The following is a 21,180-nucleotide window of genomic DNA, read 5'->3' on the forward strand; positions in this document are numbered from 1 at the left end:
CTGTGGTCTTAAATTTAAAGAAGTTGTAGAAAACTTCAAAGTGTTTTACAAACTAATCCACAAGCATTATTTAAGCTGTAATACAGAAAATAATTCTTATTCTGAAAGAAGCAATCATATTTGGGAAAGATTTCACTTCATATTCACTGTTACAATATGAAGAGTTGCATGTACAAAATGTCAATATCTGTATATTTTACCCACCTAGTGTGAAACCTGTGCATGTTTGGATGAAAACAGCTGATTTCCTGGCAGAAATTGAAGACAAAGCTCTTCCTCAACAGCTCTCAGTCTGTCTCTGTTTTTAGTTTTTATAGTAGCCAGGCTTGAGAAGCTCACTTCACACAGACATGTTGTGGGAAATGGACCCATGTTCTTTCCAACTACTGCTGAGCTTCACTGTCTTTTCCATCACTGTCGTCACAGCTGGATACGATGCTTTCACCGCTACCTGTAACATTCATGCGTCACTAATTCTCTTACTTTAATGTAAAATGCTCTGTACCTACTGCCATCTAGTGGTAAGAAAATTACATGATTACGCCGCCAGTCACTGCAACAGCAGACACTCAAAGATGGCATTATTTGCAGATAATTCATTTTCAAAAATCTTTTAAAACCAAGTACTGTATTTTTCGGACTATACGGCGGACTACTAGCACCTTCAATTTTTTTGGAAAAAAAAAAAAAAAAAAAAAAAAAAAAAAAAAAAAAAAAAAAAAACTGGAAGCTGCTCTCGGTTTTTCACAAGGACCCAGCAGAGGGCTGTGTCCTAATAAATCAGCTGGATTTATTAAGGACGAAGCCCTCAGTCGTTTACACCGAGCTTAAGTGCAGCGGCTGTATTTCCCACCTGTAGTGCCAGATCGACAGCCCTCAACATATCAACATATGAGTCTGAAAACATTTCATTTAAATCGACTTTCAATCAGTTTTGTGCACCAAAGAGTTAACAATAATAATAATAATAATAATAATAATAATAATAATAATAATAATAATAATCATCATCATCATCATCATCATCATCATCATCATCATGCTTTATTATTATAAAACATGGCAGGTGGTAGAGGGCCGCACTGGGTTTACTCGGGGAATCTGTCTGTGTATCAATCATCTCTAAACCTCTTCTTTGTTCGGTCATAATTATCGATTTATTCCATTTTGATTATCATTTTCCAAACTTTGCGAGGACTGACCACCTCGCTCATCCGCTTCCTCATACACACAGAGCCAGTAGCACGCCAGTAACCTTCCCATTCATACTTCACGACGTCACGCCCACCACCAGGTGTGAAAGCCTCTGCTCCTATCATATCAATGATTACTCATTTCATTCATATGGCTCTTATAGAGCCTCAGTGAAAACGTGTTTATTATTATAAACTCGTTGGTGCAAAAAACTGATTGAAAATCGGTTTATTTACTGCATGTTTATGTCTGTTAAGCTATAACCTGCAAAAGGCACAGAAAAACGAATTCTGGACAATTATACAGCTACAAATGATAAACAAGCTACCGGCCATGAATGACGAGCTCAACTTGTCCTAGATAAACCAGTGTTAGACTCCAGAGAATCCATTTCCTGAGCTGATTGAAACAAAAATATTTCCAACAGGTTTTGGTGAACGTCCATATTTCAGCCGCTGAGCATCTCATGACTTATCGCATCGTAACATCGCAGTAATTTTGCTCTGCAGCAAACAGAAAGTCTCTTCAACATATCTTCAGTTCCAGGTGCCCAAAAACAGGAAGAGCTGTTCACAAGCCGCTGCAGTCAGAAACCCACATAAATCCTCAGAGGCCGGTTGCAGAAGCATTTTGCAACCACATGCTTCTCCACTAGTGCCTGGCAGACGCTAGAGGGCGCTGTAAACCAGCACAACCAAGTTCAACAGCAGCGCTGTCTCCCTCATGAAAGCACAGATACACTCTTCTGTACTCTAACTCAGATCACAAACCTCCTCATCCTTCTCAGCAAAGTTCACTTGTAACCATAACGACACCTCACACATCCCTGGTTTTCCTCTTGAGTTATCCATATCCGAAATGATGTAAATGCATGTATTATTTGGATGTTTTGTGTATTTTTCTTTAGTTCCAATGTCTGAATGAATGTTTACTGTCCTGGAAATTTTTAGGAAATCATCCTGTTAAAGTTTCAGGACAACATAAATAAACATTTCTCCTGTTTGGCTCATCATACAGTCCACGTTTTAAGCTTTAGCCCTGCTTATATTTAANACGTCTTAGGTTTCACTATTTATCATTATTAGTTCAGCTTCTGAAAAAGTGCATCTTCAGTTGTCATGAACAGAAAATGACAGCAGCACAGAGGCATGGTTAGTGTAATGCATTGCTGCTTGGGGTGTTTAACGAAGAAACAACAAGTAAATAAACAAGGTACTTTGTAAAAAAAAAAAAATTAAGCTCTAATATAATAATGTCACATTCTGTAATTGACAAAGACAACAGCAAAAACTAGGGTTTCCAACTTAAAGCCCATTTTGTGTTATCTTAATTTTTTCCATTTAGGTTTGCATGTTACTCTTCTGTTCAAGGAAATCATTCCTGGCAGTTTCATCTTACATATATTTCATCTTACATATATATAAATACATCTATTTTCTGTCACCACGTAAAAGAGAAACTGTTCTAAGCTTGGCACAGTAACATGACTGCTCCTAATATTTCACGTCATCCTTAATCTCTTCTTGTAAAGGACACAAAGTCTTGATGCCTTGACTCTTTTTTAAATTTTTTACCGCTGCAGCATGCATTTAGATGGGAAAGGGTAAAACCATCTGGATAGATTCTGTTTTTCTGGTAGAGGATTGCAAGAGCAGCATTCAGTACCAAGATCTCCAGGTCTTCCTCTCTCTCCATCAACCTCATACAGAACATTATGGTTTCTATGCTGTATGTACAGTCCCTTCACCAAAGGCATTGTTTTAAGATGCTAACTACCTCAACTAAATGAATCGATGAATAAAATCACAGTAAATATATCACCTCAAATGTCGATGCGCTATCATGGTTTTGCATGAGATTCAGGCACAGATCTTGACAGGGATCTGAGAGGTGGCAAAGGATTTGAACATACCCTGCTCTTATGTTCACAACCTTTGTGGGACATCCAAATATGGAACATCGACAGCCACCTTATTCGGCTGAGATTTTGTCTTCTCAGTGGAAGACGGTTGTTTACGGTGCAGGCAACTGGCTCATTAACAGACAAACTTTAGCATCTAGATAAAACTTAAAATGCCCTCTGGCATGCAATCGATTCTCATTAGTTGAGGCTCCAGACCCTCAAAGCAGTGTGCAGAACATCCCACTGGCTTTTGCCCGGTTAAAGTAACAAATACACAACAGGAAATGTTTCCACAATATGGGATAAACAGATTAAAAAGATATTTTGAGACAACACAGCAAACATAATATCAAGTATTTGTTGAGTAATGCTTCAGCTCCCCTTTAAACAGAGGCTGTATGAATTAGTTTGTTAAAAATGTGGATGTTAGAAATTGATATTAATTATAGATATTTTATTGTAATACTGTGCCATCCGTATCATGTGAAGCTAAACTGAATAATATGTAAAGATAGAGCAAATCTTTTTCTGTTTTCGATGTTCTTTCTAATTCCTTTTTACTGAACAGGGAGATGAGAGACAGAAAAGGTTGAAGGAACTTTTGAGTCTCCTCCCAGATCTCACACGTCTTTCAGGTTTCCCTTTTAATTAATGAGATACCGTGTGCAACAGGTATTTTCTCTGACTTTCCCATTCATACTTCTCAGAAATCACCTTAGGGTGTTTCATCTTACTGTAAAATAACATGGTTTACAGTAACTGCATGCAGGACAGTATCAAGAAAAAGAAACCCATGTGAGATCAACACAAACTGCATCTGTCATATAATGTTAAACGTCTGCTTGGAATAAAATACATATCAGTCTCATCATGCAGTTACTGAATCAGAGCAACAACACCACATGTTTTAGAAACTAAAATGACAGAGGCTATTTTGGTTAACAGCAGTGTTTTATAGTGAAAAAAGTTAGCTGAGCATGATGTACACACATGTAAAGTTGCAAATGAGACCGCTTGATAAAAATGGTACGTATTAGCATTTCACAAGAACAAATCTGGACAGTATTTCAGCCTCTGCTGCAATAAACTTACATTCATCTCTAAAATTATATTAAGTTTTTTTTTTTATGTACAAAATATATTTGAACACATTCTGGCAAAATCTTTGGTTTTTAATGAAATATTGACTGGCTTATTTCATTTGTAAAAAATAAATAAATTAATTAATTAAATAAATAAGGATCAGAAAATATTTACGTGTAATAAAGTAGACCGAATTTGATTGACGTGAGAGTGAGACCTCCTGTTTACATACAAGCTTTGTTATTTTAAGTTAAACTTAAAAATGCTTAATTTATCCCAACAGAAAATTAAATGTTGCCATTCGCTGCTGGTCATTGTTTAAAAGTCACTAGATTTATGGCTGATGGCTTTATTGATAAAGGACTGACAGTTTCCAGCACAGTCTGGCCCCGCCCCTCACAACATTTGGCTCCTCCCACTTTATTTGGAGCCGAGGATACGTCACATATTAATGACCAGAAGAAGCGCTGATCTCTTGTTGTTGTTCCAGAAACACAACCGGCGTGTTTATAATTATAAAACTAATGACTATCTCATTATAATAAAATATAAAAAATGAGCTACTACCTCAGTATTCTGAGGTTAAAAAAAATAAATCAATCAATCAATTTTGAGATTAATCTTAGAAGTTTTGTAGAAAAAAAATGTGAAGTTTAAAAAAATCAAAACTTTTCAACTTTTGAAAATTAAATTTAAAAAAATGTAATGATGGTGTATCAGGGCCATGGTAGAAAGAAATTCTGAAATGTTTTGATTACACTCGGACATTTTCTAGAAGAGCTTGAAAAGTTAAAAAAAAATTGCCCAAAATCAGGAAGAGCTGTTCACAAGCCGCTGCAGTCAGAAACCCACATCAATCCTCAGAGGCCTGTTGCAGAGTCATGTTGTAACCACATGCTTCTCCACTAGTGCCTGTCGGACGCTAGAGGGCGCTGTAAACCAGCACAACCAAGTTCAACAACAGCGCTGTCTCCCTCATGAAAGCACAGATACACTCTTCTGTATTTTAACTCAGATCACAAACCTCCTCATCCTTCTCAGCAGATTTCACTTGTAACCATAACAACACCTCACACATCCCTGGTTTTCCTCTTGAGTTATCCATATGCTAAATGGTGTGAATACATGTATTATTTGGCTGTTTTGTGTATTTTTTTTTATTTATTTTTTTTAGATTTAATATCTGAATTAATGTTTTACTGTCCTGGACATTTTTAGGAAATCCTCCTGTTAAAGTTTCAGGAAAACATAAATAAACATTTCTCCTGTTTGGCTCATCATACAGTCTACACTTTAAGCTTTAGCCCTGCTTATATTTAAATTTGACTCCTTGACTCCAGACTTTGTCCCGTGTTTTGTCATTTGTTCTCTTCTCTTCAGCTCGCCCCAAAGGTTTTCTGTAGGAGTTTGAACTCTGGACTGAGATGCATGTGGAAAAAGGTCGAGTCCATGTCTTGTGATTCAACGCTGTTCATCCGTTTAGACTTTCATCCCAGTGAAAAACATTACAAAACTCATCCACTTTGATGCAGCAAAAATCTCCACACTTTGATTTCATTTCCTGTTTTCAAACACAAACTAAATTTCACGCAATTGTTTTCATGATTTTGCTGTCATCTCACCCTTTTTCCGCTTTTAGATGTTTAAACACTTTCAGGCAAATATTGTAAGAATGAAACTGTTCTTGAAATAAAGGTATAACTAACTAACATTGTTACATTTGGAAACTAAAGGCATGAGAACACCTCTGAAACGACCGGGTCCTGAAAAACGTCTCGTTTTGAGCTTCAATATAAGTTGGGAGCGAGGCAAAAAGGATTGGTGAGATGAGATGATAATCCCACAATTTTATATAACTTACTTAATAATTTAACCATCCATCACAATTGCTTCACATATATTTGGCAGTAGCAATTAAAAAAACGTGAAATGCACATTTCTAAAGTTTACATGTTTCTTATCAAAGAACTGTATTATTTGAGTTGAAGTTTTCATACATTAGTGCAATCAAATTAGATTTTATATTCATGTCTTTGATTATTACACAGTTCATCACAAAAAGCCTGAAACAGAAAATCGTTACACTTCTACCAAACAAACAAAAGAAAAATGTCACATAACAAACATTCACATAAACCAGTAACAGCACAAACTACAGCTCATTACGGCTGTTTTCCTGGAGCTGTACTGCAGCCCAAATGTCCTCCATCTCCTTTACAAAAGCTTTCTTTCCTTCTGCAAACTTAGTTTTTTCCTGGACTATGAAGTTTATGATGACGTCCTTGAGGTCCCGCAGCGACGTGTTTTCGGTTGCTGCTATCAGTTGTCGCAGAATCGGATAAAGATTCTCAATTTGCTGTTCTTGATGGTATTCCGCCAACAGGAGTTCTGCTGTGAGTTGTGTCTACAAAAAATGTGTTTCATTCGACAAGAAGCACTTGATTAACCAGGTAAAATGACAAATCATGTTGAATACATTATGTGAGCTGCATTCAACAAACCTTCTTGTCGGCTGCTTGTTTTATTCCACCCTGGAAGTATTCATGTAGAATATCCTGAAAATTAAAAAAGTCTATGTTATTAGATAGTAAAAAACACACACTTTACAAGAAAGAATTCATGTAATTCCTTGTTGATGTAAAAGCTTCTGTATTTATTTTTATTTTTTTTACTTTTGCTAAGAGACATTCCTTAAATTAGATTAAGGTTTGAAAAGCACACACATTGATGGAAGCATGAAATTACATCTCAAAACAGAACTTGGTATGAAGCTTTATTACCAGATTTTCTTCATAAATCAGCGAGTTTGAGAGATTGATGAGAGCCAACAGACTGAAGAGGAGTATCAGTCCTGTGGAGGGTCTAACATGGATAACCATGATTACTAGAATTAAAACACATAAAAGTTTAGGTAAAACTAATTGAAGTACACATGAAATGGATCTTTATTAACAATGTTATACAGAAACTTTAATTGTTCAGTACACACCTTACTTGCTGGATGACTGGCAGAGGAGCTGATGTGCAGATTAAAACCAGACTAGTGACTCGACAGACTACAAGTGCTTTATGTATTCTTCAGGTCACCTGTCAGCCGCCAGGCTCCACCTATGTGAACCACGTCTTCAGTTTCATTATCGTTTATCTGTTCAGCTTTTGAAAAAGTGCATCATCAGTTGGCATGACAGAAAATGAAAGCAGCACACAGGAATGCTTAGTGTAATGCTACTTGGGGTGTTTCTCAAAGAAACAAGTAAATAAACAAGGTTAATTGTAAAAAAAAAAAAAGAAAGAAAGAAAAAGAACATATAATAATTATTTTAAGTTCTATTGTAATAGCAGAAGGGCTGCACAGTGGCGCAGTTGGTAGAGCTGTTGCCTTGCAGCAAGAAGATTCTGGGTTTTTCCGGCCTGGGGTTTTTCTGCATGGAGTTTGCATGTTCTCCCTGTGCATGGTGGGTTCTCTCCAGGTACTCTGGCTTCCTCCCACAGCCCAAAAACATGACTGTCAAGTTAATTGGTTCCTCTAAATTGACCCTAGTTGTGAGTGTGTGGTTGTTTGTCTCTGTGTTGCTCTGTGACAGACTTGTGACCTGTCCAAGGTGACCCCGCCTCTCGCCCGGAACGTTAGCTGGAGATAGGCACCAGCACCTCTCCTGACCCCACTAAGGGACATGGGTGTTAGAAAATGGATGGATGTAATAATATCACATTCTATAATTGACAAAAATACAGCAAAAACTAGAGGTTCCCACTTAAACACATTTTGTGTTAATGTTATTGCTTCCATTTAGGTTTGCACATGGTTTTGGGTGTGCCTGTTACTCTTCTATTCAAGGAAATAAGTCCTGGCAGTTTCATCTTACAGGAATATAACCACATTTTCTGTCACTACATGACGTAAAAGAGAAACTGGTGTAAAAAGGCACAATAAAATGACTTTTTCTAGTATTTCACATCAGTCCATTCATCAAAGGCATTGTTTTAAGATACTGTAAATACCTCAACTAAATGAATTTATGAATAAAATCACAAATGTTGATGCTCTAACATGGTTTTGCTTTAGATTTTGGCACAGATCTTCAACTCCAACCAAAGCCTGAAATATATCTGAAAGGATTTGAACATATCCTGCTCTTACATTCACAACCAATGCATCACAATTTGAGCATTAAATTGTCGTTTTCTACCATACAGATCAGGAACAGCAGCATCAGACTTGAGTTGTGCAAACAGGCACTGCTGTTGAATGGAGGCTGACTTCAGGATAGATTTTAATTGCATATTGTTGTTAAAAAAAAAAAAAACAGCAACATGCAGGGCAGTTCTTCACATTAGTAATGCAGAATTACTCCAAATTGTTTTGGAGAAAGCTGAGGTTTATTTTGACGGGACATTAAATGTGACTTGGTAAAGACCTAGAATGACCTTTGCCCTCCTGTCAAACTCCACTCAGAAATATTCTTGCTTACTGCAAAAACTCGTACAGATTAGTATTATCCAGTTACATTTCACAGTTATTATACACTTGACCACAAGCACAATTATGAGCCTGAAACAAAATATCATCATACATCCATCATATGTTTCATTTATTTCATCTTTCACTGTTGTTTTTAACCGATGATTAATTTTAAACAAAGTAAACAAAAGAAAAATGTCACATACACACATTCACATAAACTACAGCTCATCATAGTCATATTCTTGGACCGCTATTACAGCCCAAATATCCTCAATTTCCTTTTCAAAGTCTTTCTTTCCTTCAGCAAATTTAGTTTTCTTGTCAACTAAAAAGTTTATGATGACGTCCTTGAGGTCTCGCAGAGACGAAGAGTCTTTGGTTGCTGTTATCAGCTGTTGCAGAATCGGATAAAGTTCCTGAATTTGCTGTTCGAAATAAATTTCCACCAATGTAGCTTTGTTCAAGAGTTGTGCCTGGGAGAAATTAATGGAATTAGACAGGGAGCATTTGATTAGCCATGAAAAATGACAAATTATGTTGGATGCATTATGTCAACGACGGCCAACAAACCTTCCTTTTGGCTGCTTGTTTTATTCCACCCTGGAAGTATTCATGCACAATATCCTGAAAATGTACAAAAGAAAAAAACTTTAGAAAGTAACAAATAACACTATAAACTTAGAATTATAATTTGAAGACTTTATTTACATATAAAAGTGTAAATAAAAAGCTGAAAGTGAAACTTATTTAAGTTTTGCTAAGAAATATTCCTTAGTTTCCTTGTTTTTGACTCCCATTAGTTTTATATGCCGTTTTACGTGAAGGCTAACAGGTACAACACACTGATGGAAACATATGAACCTGGATTTAAAAAATGCCACAGAGCTTTATTACCAGAGAATTTTCATGAACCAGCGAGTTTGAGAGACTGATGAGAGCCAGCAGACTGAAGAGGAGCATCGGTCCTGTGGAGGGTCTGAGACGGACGACCATGATTACTGGAATTAAAAGTTTATGTAAAATTAAGTAGATATTTTACGTCTCTGTTAGCAATGTTATAAAGTAACTTTAATTGTTCAGTACAGACCTTACCTGCTGGATGACTGGCAGATGAGATGATGAAACCAAACTAACGAGATCACAAGTGCTTTATGTATTCTTCAGGTCACCTGTCAGCCGCCAGGCTCCACCTATGTGAACCACGTCTTCAGTTTCATTATCGTTTATCTGTTCAGCTTTTGAGAAAGTGCATCATCAGTTGGCATGACAGAAAATGATGGCAGCACACAGGGATGCTTAGTGTGATGCTCAATTTGGGGTGTTTTTCAAAGAAGCAACAAATAAACACAAGACCATGTTTTGTAGAAATGTGTTTTAATTCCTAATTGAATTATATCCCATTCTACAATTAACAAAAATATAGCAAAAACTGGAGTTTCCAACTTAAAACACATTTTGTGTTAATGTTATACTTTACGTTTGTGTTTGCACACACGGTATCCCAGAGGTGAAAAAGTGTGAGGCCCGGTGAGACACGATGCACGAACCAAACATGTCCACACAAAAATCACAAGTATTAAAAAAAAATAAAAAAAAATAGTTAACGGTGAAGGAAGTTGGAAATGCACGTGCAGCAAAATGTTTTTCCACATCATAAAAGGGATTACCACACCACATCTACCACAGTGCCGATGTGGAACAGAACTTTGGCTCTGCATGTGCTCTCTGCTTCTGGACGTGGAGCTCCAAGCAAAAGATTTCATCTTAGCATTCAGTAAGAAATTATATGGAAAAGTGTTTTCTCTTCTTTTTTTTTTCCTCCTTTGGTGAAGAGAATGCTTTTCTGAAATGAGTCTCTTCATATTTTTGCATTATACACGGATTATATTAAGCAAGAAATGAGACACAAGACTAATGGAAGGAGACATAAACAGGTTTGTGTCATCTGACAGCAAAAGGGTATTTTCCAGTGCTGTTCTGTTCCAGGGTGTGTGAGTGTGTTTACATACACACAGCCTGGGAATATCTCTTCCTTTTTCAGTTCAAGGAAATACAGTAGCTCCTGGCAGTTTCATCTTACAGGAACATAACCACATTTTACGTCACAGCATAAGCGAAAGAGAAACTGGTTGGTGTAAGCTAGGCGCGGTAACATGACTGTTTCTGATGCGTCTTACCATCCATGATCAGGAGCACGTCAACAAATATGTGGCAAAACAACATCATGACATCTGCCAGGAACTTATAGTTTGGCTGCAAATAGGTTTATTAAGCACTCAGTGATCCCAAACAAACTGTCAAAATAGTCACAAATTGCCTGAACGAAAACAAAGTCAGTGTTTTGGGGTGGCCATCACAAAGTTCTGATACCAGCCTCACAAAAAACAAAAACAACAACTTGTGTGCAAAGCTGAAATGTTGTTTACGAGCAAAGCAGCACCAAATCCTGACGGTTCTGTCAGAAGCAATGGGACAGAAATTCTGTGAGAATCTTCTGGAACCATCACCAAAACCTGAATGTTCATTTCTTGTAATTTTAACAACTTATTTTGAGTTTCAGTTCCCCAATTTCAAAATAAGATTGGGAGACTAAAAAGATTATTTGGATGATTTTTAAATTACTTACTTAAAACGTAATTGATCATCACTACTACCATAAGTACACCTGGCTGTAAGATCTACAAACAATAAATCCTTGTTTCGAAAAGATTTTATGAATAACCTCTGTTAAAAAAAAAAAACAATATTACAGAAGCTCTTATAGACAAGAAATTCATCAATCTTTATTCCATTTATGTCATCTTTCCAATTTAGCTATACTGATTATTGGCTTTATCAAAAAAAAAGGGAGAAAGAAACAAACGAAAAAAGTGTCACATTTCACACGTTCACACAAAGCAGCTGCAACACCAACTACAGCTCATCATAGTCATATTCTTGGAGCACTATTACAGCCCAAATGTCCTCAATTTCCTTTTCAAAAGCTTTCTTTCCTTCTGCAAACTTAGTTTTCTTCTGGACTATGAAGTTTATGATGATGTCCTTGAGTTCTCCCAGCGACGAAGAGTTTTCGGTTGCTGCTATCAGTTGTTGCAGAATCGGATAAAGATTCTGAATTTCTTTCTCTTGACTGTATTCCGCCAACATAAGTTCAGTCATGAGTTGTGTCTAGAAAAAAAATGAATTTGCTTAGAAAGGGAGCATTTGATCAACCATGTAAAATGACAAATTCTGTCGAATGCATTGTGTCAAATATAGAAAACAGACCTTCTTTTTGGCTGCTTGTTCTATTCCACCCTGAAGGTATTCGTGTAGGATATCCTGAAATTTTACAAAAGACATAAATCTTCTTTTATTCAGCTGGAACATTTGAATGTTAGACATAAAAAAAAATACTCAAAACTTTAAATTAAAATTTTATGTGACAGACTACAAAATGTTCAAAGTCAACCTTCTATGTTTTTTTTTAGCCTCGTTGAGTCAGATTCCTTAAATTACTTTGTCAAGCGTTGCCCCCATTGTTTTACATGAATCTTTGTAAACTCAAACGTTGGTGGATAGACGGCTTCAGATTGAAAAACAGAACTTGGTATGAAGCTATATTACCAGATTTTCTTCATCGAGCAGCGAGTTTGAGAGACTGATGAGAGCCAGCAGGCTGCAGAGGAGCAGCAGTCCTGTGGAGGGTCTGAGACGGACGACCATGACTACTGGAATAAAACACATACAAGTTCAGATTAAATGAAATAAAGAACATCTGAGACGGATCGTTTTTTAACAATGTTACAGTGACATTTTAATTGTTCAGCGACAGACCTTACCTGCTGAAGAGCTGGTGTGTGTGTGTGTGATAACCAATGCAGCGCCTGCACAGAACACAAGGGCTTTAAATATTCCTGAGCTCACCTGTCACCTGACGGCGGGCATGGGCCGGGTCCACATAAAAGCCTTGGACTTTGACTCGGACGGCCCATAAAAACCAAAATGTGGGAAATCATTAACAATGTCCGACAGTGACGTCACAACGATGACATCATGACTGACTTTACTGCAACTTTCAGATTATGCCAGTAGAACTGATGTTTACTCGATAGAGCACAGTATTCAGGTGTTGGTTAAGTACTTACAAAGAAACGAAGGTGTGTGTGTAGAGGTGTGTGTGCGTGTGCGTGTGTGTGCGTGTGCGTGTGCGTGTGTGTGTGTGTGTGTGGACCTTCCTATGGCCCTCAACAAGAACATTTAACTACTAATAAAAATTAGCATCTGGCTGCCATGAGTCACACAGTGACCATCACTGATTGTTGACCTTCTGAACTCAATTTCTCAGGACTTTGTTTTACAAGTTTCAGGCGTTGATAAGTTAGACGTGCAGTGTAGATGCATTTCCACTGCAAAATGTGTGCAAATCTTTTAGTATTCCACTGTTGTTGGAAAAAAAACAAAAAAAAAACACAATTTCGCAATGTCCCTTCAATATAAAATGTAACTAAAATCACATTTGAACAAGCTTGTTCACATGATGCCATTAAAAATGATAATCGAAGGATGTAAATGGTTACATGAAATATATTCATAATTCAGCCATGATGCTGCTCATCATGCGTCAGCCGTCAGAGTCGTTGGCGTCTCATTCTGGGGTTGGAGCGACAAACCTCTATGTTTACGGCTACGTATGCGGCGATTTGGGGAAATTGTAGTTTGCGATTTTGCAGAAGAGCTTTGGATTCATCACGTTCGAATGACACAAAACTTTTTATGAACCTTGGCGCAGCCAGCCGCTCGTTGTCCGAACAAAACAAAACTAAACCATCATCACAGGCACACGGGTAAAATGAAAAATAAAGAAATTTGAATTTGTTGCCTGTCGTTAAGTAAAATCTACAGATGGTTTAGATGCCGGACTAGAACGTTTCATATCAGGCAGCCTAAGAGCAAGGATGAGAATCCAGCATCCACAAATACTTAAACATATCTTTATTTCTGCTATGCAGAAAATGTTTGCACAGTACAGGTACAGACACACTTATGTAATGTTATACACATTATAATCCTAGGAGAAACAAGTGTACCAGGCTAAAGCCATCAGTCATAGACTGGAGAAACCTCATCAACATGGTCTGAAGTTTAAACCTGCTTGTCTAACTACCTTTAAAAAGCATTGAAAAGCAGGAAAACGATAAAGCTGTTGACAAAGCCATTGACATTAACAGCAATAACAGTTTTCAATCATTTGAAATAACTGAAAAAAATTTAATTTGTAAGGAACAGTCAAAATGTGACTTTTATTTTCATCCCAAATATATAATTCAGACTTCATAATTCAATGTGTGGGTTCTGTTAGGCCTTACAGCTGCTAGTGGTGCGGATAAATGTCACCACAAGATGGATTTATGGATTTATGCTCCTGGTGATTCATTCCAATAACTTCGTTAATCACATGACAAAGTCATTAAAGCCAAGATATAAACAGGCGTTACATCTAACGCCGACAGGTTATTGTACAACAGATCTAATTCACCTGAATCTTGTCTCTGTTGCTGTAAAGCAAAACTGAAAGAAGTTCCGTGTGAATTTCGTAAGAGGCGGGACAAACAGACGGAGGCGTGACAGAAAGCCGGAGGAGCATTTAAGACATGTTCGGAGCAGCAGAAGTAATTTCTTCAGTTGGCCTCTGAAAACCAGCTCTTCTTTCTCTGATTCACCTGGTAAGACGTTAACATTAAGACTACAACGTTCCACTTGTGGTCTTGCTTTATGAATTTTACATGTTTGGTGTTTTCATTTCCAGCATGATGGCAGCAGCAGCAGACGTACCTGGAGCCACCAAAGGGCTGCTTCTCGTCTTCGCTCTGTTCACACTGGTTCATGTCACACACTCACTGGAAGCAGAGCAAAATCTGGTAAAAAAAATTTTAAAAATCCTGTAAAGAAATGATGTTTATTGCTCAGGTTTTCGTTTTATAGACAAGGAATGATACAAACACACACATTCAGCACAATAGCTGAACAACTAGGAAAAAGAAAAATGGTGTAATTTTAAATGTTTTTCTTTTAACTCAACATCAAGTTGACTTGTTTTTGAAAATATTTTTTTTTCTGCTTTCCAACAATAGCGATTGAAATTCGCCTTGTATTCAATACCATTATGAGCGAAGTCTTACGCATTAATTTCTGCAATTTTTTCTTTCTGCAATTTTGCAGGAAATTCTCACAAAATACTATCAGGGTGGACTGAATGAAGCAGCCAACAAGAAGGTGGGTCACTGGCCTCACCGCATTGGGTTTAAATGTGGTCAGTTGATAATAATTGCTCAATAAAAAAATGATTGAGTCTGCATTTGACATGGAAAATCTTTTCCCCCAACAGGCACAACTGGACGATGCACTTAAACGTTTTATAAGCGATTTTCAGGAAGACGTCGACAAGATTTCTCTTGTTACAAAGCGACTGGAGCTCATAACAAAGAAGAACCTTTACCTGAGAGGACTCCCTACAGTAGTCAACGACTTTTTAAATGAAAGGATTGAAAAGGCCAATAAGGACATAAAAGCTTATGAGAAGGAGATGGAGGACGTCTGGGCCTTCGTAAACCGCAAAGAAAACGATCGCGGAGAGCTTTAGCAGAGCTGATCCTAAGATGAAAGTCTTTCTCTTCCGTTTTGTTTTTATGAAAAAGTGAAGGATAAATAAGTCGTATGTTAGGTTATCAAGGCGTTCCTTGCCAGTTTGTGATTCCATTTCTTTGTAATAAAACTAAATATGCAGCTTTAAATTAAAACTGAAGGTTTCTGATCTGAAGAACTGCTTGCAAAGTCCTCTGGTCTGTCCATCGACACACAAAGTTCAAAGATCAAAGCAGGTCAACTTCATACATTTGGGTCTTTGTGTTAAGATACAATTTTGGGATAAATTAAATGTAATTCAATAATGTGACACTATTTAGTTTTACTTTTCTGATTACCTGTAAAGATGCCAATAAATCAGGTTTGAGTTCAATTTAATCTTACAGCTGTTTTTTGTTTCATTATGTTGGAGATGATAAAAAAGAGGGTACAGCTACATTATTTGCACTGGAAGAAAAAAAAAAGAAAGAAAGCTGGACAGGTAAAAGAGGAAAACCGGTTGGAAAATGAATCCTGTTATTGAGGGGAACAAACAGAAATTCAACAAAAAAAAATTCAACATGAAATAAAACCTGCTTTAATTTAAATGGGACCAGCTTAGTTTTACATTTAGTTCTGTTGTAGGTTATTGCTTTGTTGCCTCACAGCGTTGCCCCAAAAGTCTGTGTGGATAAAAGTCTACAGAAAATGTGCAGAAACTATTCTGACTGTTTTTGTTGCTTGTAAACCCTCTTCTTATTTCAACACCTTTTTATTTTTTCTAACGCTTATAGAAAAGCGTTAGGAAAGCAAACGCTCTCGACAGAACAAAGTTCTGCAGGGACATGGAGTAATCCTCTACTTTAATTTGTTTGCCCTTATTTACATTTTAAACTGATGAGTTTATAAAATTATCCTCCAATTCAGGATCCCATCTAACTAATAAAGCTGATAGTCTCACTTCAATGTTCCAGAACACGGTCAGCATTGCCAAGCCGCTGTAACACTGTCTGCTACAGGAGCTCCTTCCTGCCCACAGCTCTTTAAAGTACAATGACTTTTAATTTCCCTTTGGCATAAAATAAGTTTTTATTTTTTATGAATTTGAATTGAATTCAGAGCACTAAACATATTTTAACATCAGACAAATATAATCCGAGTAAATCCAAAATGCAATTTCAGAAACAATTCCATTTTGTGAAATTTAATTATTTCAGAAAAACAAATAAAAAGATGCAATGACAACACTTGAATCTTTCTTTTTTATTATAAAACACATGACAAAAAGAAAACAAGACATTTATGTTGAAATCCACTCACAGAATGAGGTGACGGTGGCTCTGAGTTTAAAAAAAGGTCCATTCTTTAAGACATCATCATTTGAAAGACGTTCGACTTCCTTCGATAATCTGGAAAGCGGGTCGGCTCCCAAACACCGACAGGAATCTGACCCTGAATCTGTGAAGCTCTCGGGAACAACAGTCGTGCTGACAGGGACAGCCCCGTCTTTGGTTCTTTAGTCTCCGACAGCGACATCTCTCTCTCCGTCTCTGAGGCCCAGACTGGTGCCAGAACCGGGCCCCGCGTGGCTCAGCAGTCCTTTGGTGCGTTTGGATCCGTCGGGGTGTGCGGCATGAGCGGTGCGACCACAGAGAGAGAGAATTAGCGACACCTAGTGACAGAGAAAGGAGCTAAAACTGAAGTGCACTTTGCCTTTTGAAGTTCCATCGGTACAGGTGAATGACAGACAGTACGACAACAAAATATGGCTTTTCCACGTCGACGCAGGTTGGCATTTCCGTCTTTGATTTCCTGCCAACATTGGAATTAAACGACCACCGACTTTCGTGTTCACATCTCACTTATTTACATTTGCCATTTACATCCATACAATGTAAGCCGTGGCTCTCTTGAGTGTTACAACAGTGGTGTATCGCACGCTTGTGTTTTTTACGTTGCGCTTCAGTCCGTTCATAGAAGTCCTCTGAAGAGACTTTGACTTATTTTCTCATAGAGCTCTAGTCTCTCTCGTCATGCCACAGCTCCCACTCAAAGGCATTTGGCAGTACCTAAAGTGGCATTCAGTTTCTTTGCAGATTGCAGAATGTTTTCCTTCATATTGAGCTTTCTTCACACGGAGCAAGCGGAGCTTGAAACTCAGACAAACTGACAAACTCGTCCTCTAGTCCCTTCTTCCTCGCTCCCAGCAGTTCATCCGCTCCATTTCCCTCCCCCGGCTCCTTCTCTCCCAAATCTGGCCGCCTCCAGTCCCCCGTCCGGCCCCCCAGCGCGTTCGCTACCAGGATCTCGGAGTTGAGCTTCAGCCCGCTGCCGCCGGTGTCGCAGTTGCCGTACAGAGAATGGCCGTTGCTCGGGTTGCTGCTGACCCTGGAGCCGCCGCTGTAGCTGTTAGCGTGGGGGCCGCCGTTGCCCTGACTGCTGAGCAGCGTGGTGGCCGTGGTTGACGTCGTCTTGCCGTTTTGCTTTTCCGACGACCTGAATCCGTCCGACACCAGGCTGGAGCTGCTTTGGGACTGCGGCGTCGCGGAGGAGCACAGCAGCTTCTGCTCCTTCCCCGACGACAACGAGTTATCGGGAGCGCGATTGCCCGGGCGGCTGCTGTTTTTCTTCAGGGTTAAGAAATAGAGGAGAAATGCTCCACACACTAGACCTACGAAGAATAACAGGACGTAGATCGCCAAGTGATGTCGGTTTCCATTCTGGCCAAACGATCCGCTAGCGTTGGGTTCCTCCAGGTGCAGGTAAAACGCCGCTCGCCGGCAGGGGGTCGGGTCTCTGACGTTAGGTCCGCCCTCCTGAAAGACAAAATATGTGCATCTTTCAGGCAATGGCTTCCTGTGATGAAGCAAAAAAAGTCTGATACAGTGCCTTCAAAAGGATTCAGTCTCTTAACGTTTGCATTGTATTTTGTTAAAACTACAAACTTTGTGTAATAGACCAATGAAAGGCTTGTGGAGATGCTAAGAGGGGACAAAATGTTTAAATTATACTTTTAAAAGAAATCTTTTGTTGACGAAAACTCAGAAGTTCAATTTTCCTATTATTAGAATTATTAGAATTAATAATAGTGTTTTTAAAATACATTCAATTTAGAGTACACTGTATGAGGAACAGTTAATATAGAAGATGTTCTGTTGTGTTCATAATAGCCAGATCTGATTAGTGATTTGCCTTCTTGCCAAACAGGAAACTTTACAAAAAGACATAATAAATACGAATACAACATGCTTTCCATCCAGTCTAACTGTCCAGGAGTCGTTTTGCAAAGACGCATTTTCAGTCTCCATACATGTAAAGCTGCTAGAGGACTTAAGACCAAATGACTTGCAGCTAAATGTAGCGAAAGGCGATTGAGAAAAGCACTGACTGACGTCACATTATTTAGATTTTTGTTTGTTTGTAAAAACTGCTCTTGCTCCATCACATGAAGACGAGTCGCCATGGATACTTCTGTAAAGGCTCTATAGACACAAAAACAAATCTGTACCTGGCAAGTGCAAACGTAGCTCCCCAGGTTCTCCTCGGTCACGGTCACCGCCAAGTCAGAGTGGTGCTGCCTGGTGTGTCTGTGGGGAGGATACTCCCAGCTGCAAGGCCGCGGAGAGAGCTGGACACACGGCAACAGGATCTGCAGCCCGGGGGAGACTTTCAGCCACTTGGTGGATGGATCGCATCGTCCTACAGCACAGGGAAGCAGAGAGCTTAAAAACAGTATTTACCACGAGACGTGAAGGTTTGAAAACAAAACAGAAACCTCGTATTATGCGACACCTGGATATATTTACCTTGAGAATTACACTTTTTTAATGCTTCATCCACAACGTCACCTGAACCAGGACTGGAAGCAGAAAAACAGAGAATCACTCAGATTGATGGCTAATGATGTTTGTTCTTCTACTCCCTTTTGTTTAATAACTATCGATTGGTTCATTTAATGTTTAATTATGTGATGTTTATTTTTCCTAATTATGTTTTCTGAACGTTTGGCCATTCATTATTATTGCTTATTACAGATAAGGACTAACAGAATAACAGTAATAGACTTACTGTTGTAAACTAACTATTATTAATCCAATCTAGGAAGAACAAAAACAAAACAAAGTGACAAAAAATAATCCAATAACAAAGGAAAAATTAGCAATTGAAATTTCTCAATTTAAAAATGCATGATTTTCCCCGTTCTTGCTACTTTCTGGCACAATTAAAGCGACTAATGTGACAAAAATGTCGATTGGTTGTTTAGAAAAGAAAAGGTGTGAGAAAAACAAAGAATAAAAATGAAAATTTAACCAGTTCTTTGTTTGATGGTTGTCTGATTCCTATTTAATCATTGCTTGATTGTTAAGTGTGGATTATTCTGGCTTTTTGATAATTGCTCCTTTAATTTGTGCCTCATTAAAATGTATTGATAAATTTTATTTTGTTTATTTTTGTACTTCTTTTTAGCTTATTCTTTCTCCTCTGTCTTTTTCTTTCTTTCCTTCTTAAACGAGACATTTCGCTCAATATGTACATTTTAAATACACAGTAGAATTACAATGAAGTGTCGTACGTTAATTACCCCGTCTTGACTATTTTCAGTGTTGAAAGAAGAATAATCTTGACAAATATTTGACGAATGAAGCAAAACACATACATTATATAAAATGGAAAGCATCAAAGATAATCTAAAAGTCGTCTTTAAAACCTAACGTAGGGGTAATCTGCCCTAGACTTTCAGCGTCTCTCCGTTGTTATACTCACTCTGTGAGTGTGAATCTGCAGGTGTTGTCCTCTGTGCTCCACTCACAGCCAACTCCTCTGGCTCTGGCACAGACCTCACAGCTGGAGTACAGAGCGCAGCCTTCAGTCTGGACTTCAGCCACCGACTGCGGGCTGCCCACCAGCGCTCGGCCCTGGAAACACAGCGACGCCTTACAGAACCAACACACGCTAAAGCTAGCAGTTTCATTTTAAGATTGAATAAGCTAAATAAATAAACGAAAGGCTGGATGTGAGAGACAAAAGCTAATGCTTTACCTGGTGCATTATGATATTGTTAACAGGCTCTTCCGGTGAGAAAAGAGGAATCTCTTGTAGTAGAGTTGCATTCTGGTTCGCTACTGCCACCTGGTGGAGCTCCCCACGATCTACAACACAGAAACCAATTAAAAAGTTTTTTTTATTTTAGTTCAAATAAAGACAAAATCTAACTAAATGAATACAAACCAAATTTTTTTCTGCTGCTATGTTTTAAATACTTGAGTTTTAAGCCAATCAACAGTTTGAGCATTTTAAAAATTGCCTGAATGAACAGTTTAAAATGTAGTTGAGAAATGTAAGCATAGTGACTCAAAACAGTCATATCTTAGAAGTTTAATCTCTATTCCTCTCTTCTGACCTGTTCCAAGATGGAGGACGGCTCCTCTCCGGTCCTCGGCCTCACCCATCAGCGTCACAGCCAGCTTGGTGTATTTGATTCCCTTCCGGACCAGCAGGGGCGCTGCAGTGACGCTGTTCTCCATCAGAGGGTGATCCCTCACAAAAGTCAGCACCTTATCAGGGAGTTTCAACGAGGATTCGAATCCCTGAGCCTTTAAGTTGTTGTTCAAACACTAAACAGTAAAAAAAAAAAAAAGAAAAGGCAGAAAGAAAATAGTTAAATGAGGAGAAAAACAATCGTATTTATGAAAGCAGGCAGAGCGGTGGAGCTCGGTACCTGGCCCGGTCTTGGAGTGGGAACAGTCTCAGGACTGTTCCAGTTCTCACATGTCTTCTTCAGCTCTTTAAAAGGACCGTCCATCACTTTGCTGATGTCAAACAGACTGAAGACACACACCGCTGAAATATCATTGGGCTCCCTGGAAAAAAAGAAACAAGGAAAAGGGGCAAAATTACAAAGCGTGATTATTTAAAGTTTAGAAAACTGATT

At 38.3% G+C, this 21,180-nt stretch overlaps 1 protein-coding gene across 1 annotated transcript in view; it reads right to left on the reverse strand.

Annotated features, from left to right (window-relative positions):
• Nucleotides 1–16,493: 16,493 nt before the first annotated feature.
• The window catches only part of sema4f (sema domain, immunoglobulin domain (Ig), transmembrane domain (TM) and short cytoplasmic domain, (semaphorin) 4F), a 59,187-nt gene continuing 54,500 nt past the window's right edge, over nt 16,494–21,180 (reverse strand). Inside the window, exons 9-15 of the mRNA XM_007574575.2 lie at nt 20,968–21,109; nt 20,650–20,863; nt 20,289–20,398; nt 20,013–20,164; nt 19,055–19,107; nt 18,757–18,947; nt 16,494–18,064 (exon numbers count right to left, since the gene is read on the reverse strand). Coding sequence (XP_007574637.1) covers nt 17,363–18,064; nt 18,757–18,947; nt 19,055–19,107; nt 20,013–20,164; nt 20,289–20,398; nt 20,650–20,863; nt 20,968–21,109 — 1,564 coding nt within the window. The 3' untranslated portion in view covers nt 16,494–17,362. The remainder of the gene's footprint in view (nt 18,065–18,756; nt 18,948–19,054; nt 19,108–20,012; nt 20,165–20,288; nt 20,399–20,649; nt 20,864–20,967; nt 21,110–21,180) is intronic.

The sequence above is a fragment of the Poecilia formosa genome, unplaced genomic scaffold (genome assembly GCF_000485575.1).
Source record: "Poecilia formosa unplaced genomic scaffold, Poecilia_formosa-5.1.2 Scaffold357, whole genome shotgun sequence".
NCBI lineage: Eukaryota > Metazoa > Chordata > Actinopteri > Cyprinodontiformes > Poeciliidae > Poecilia > Poecilia formosa.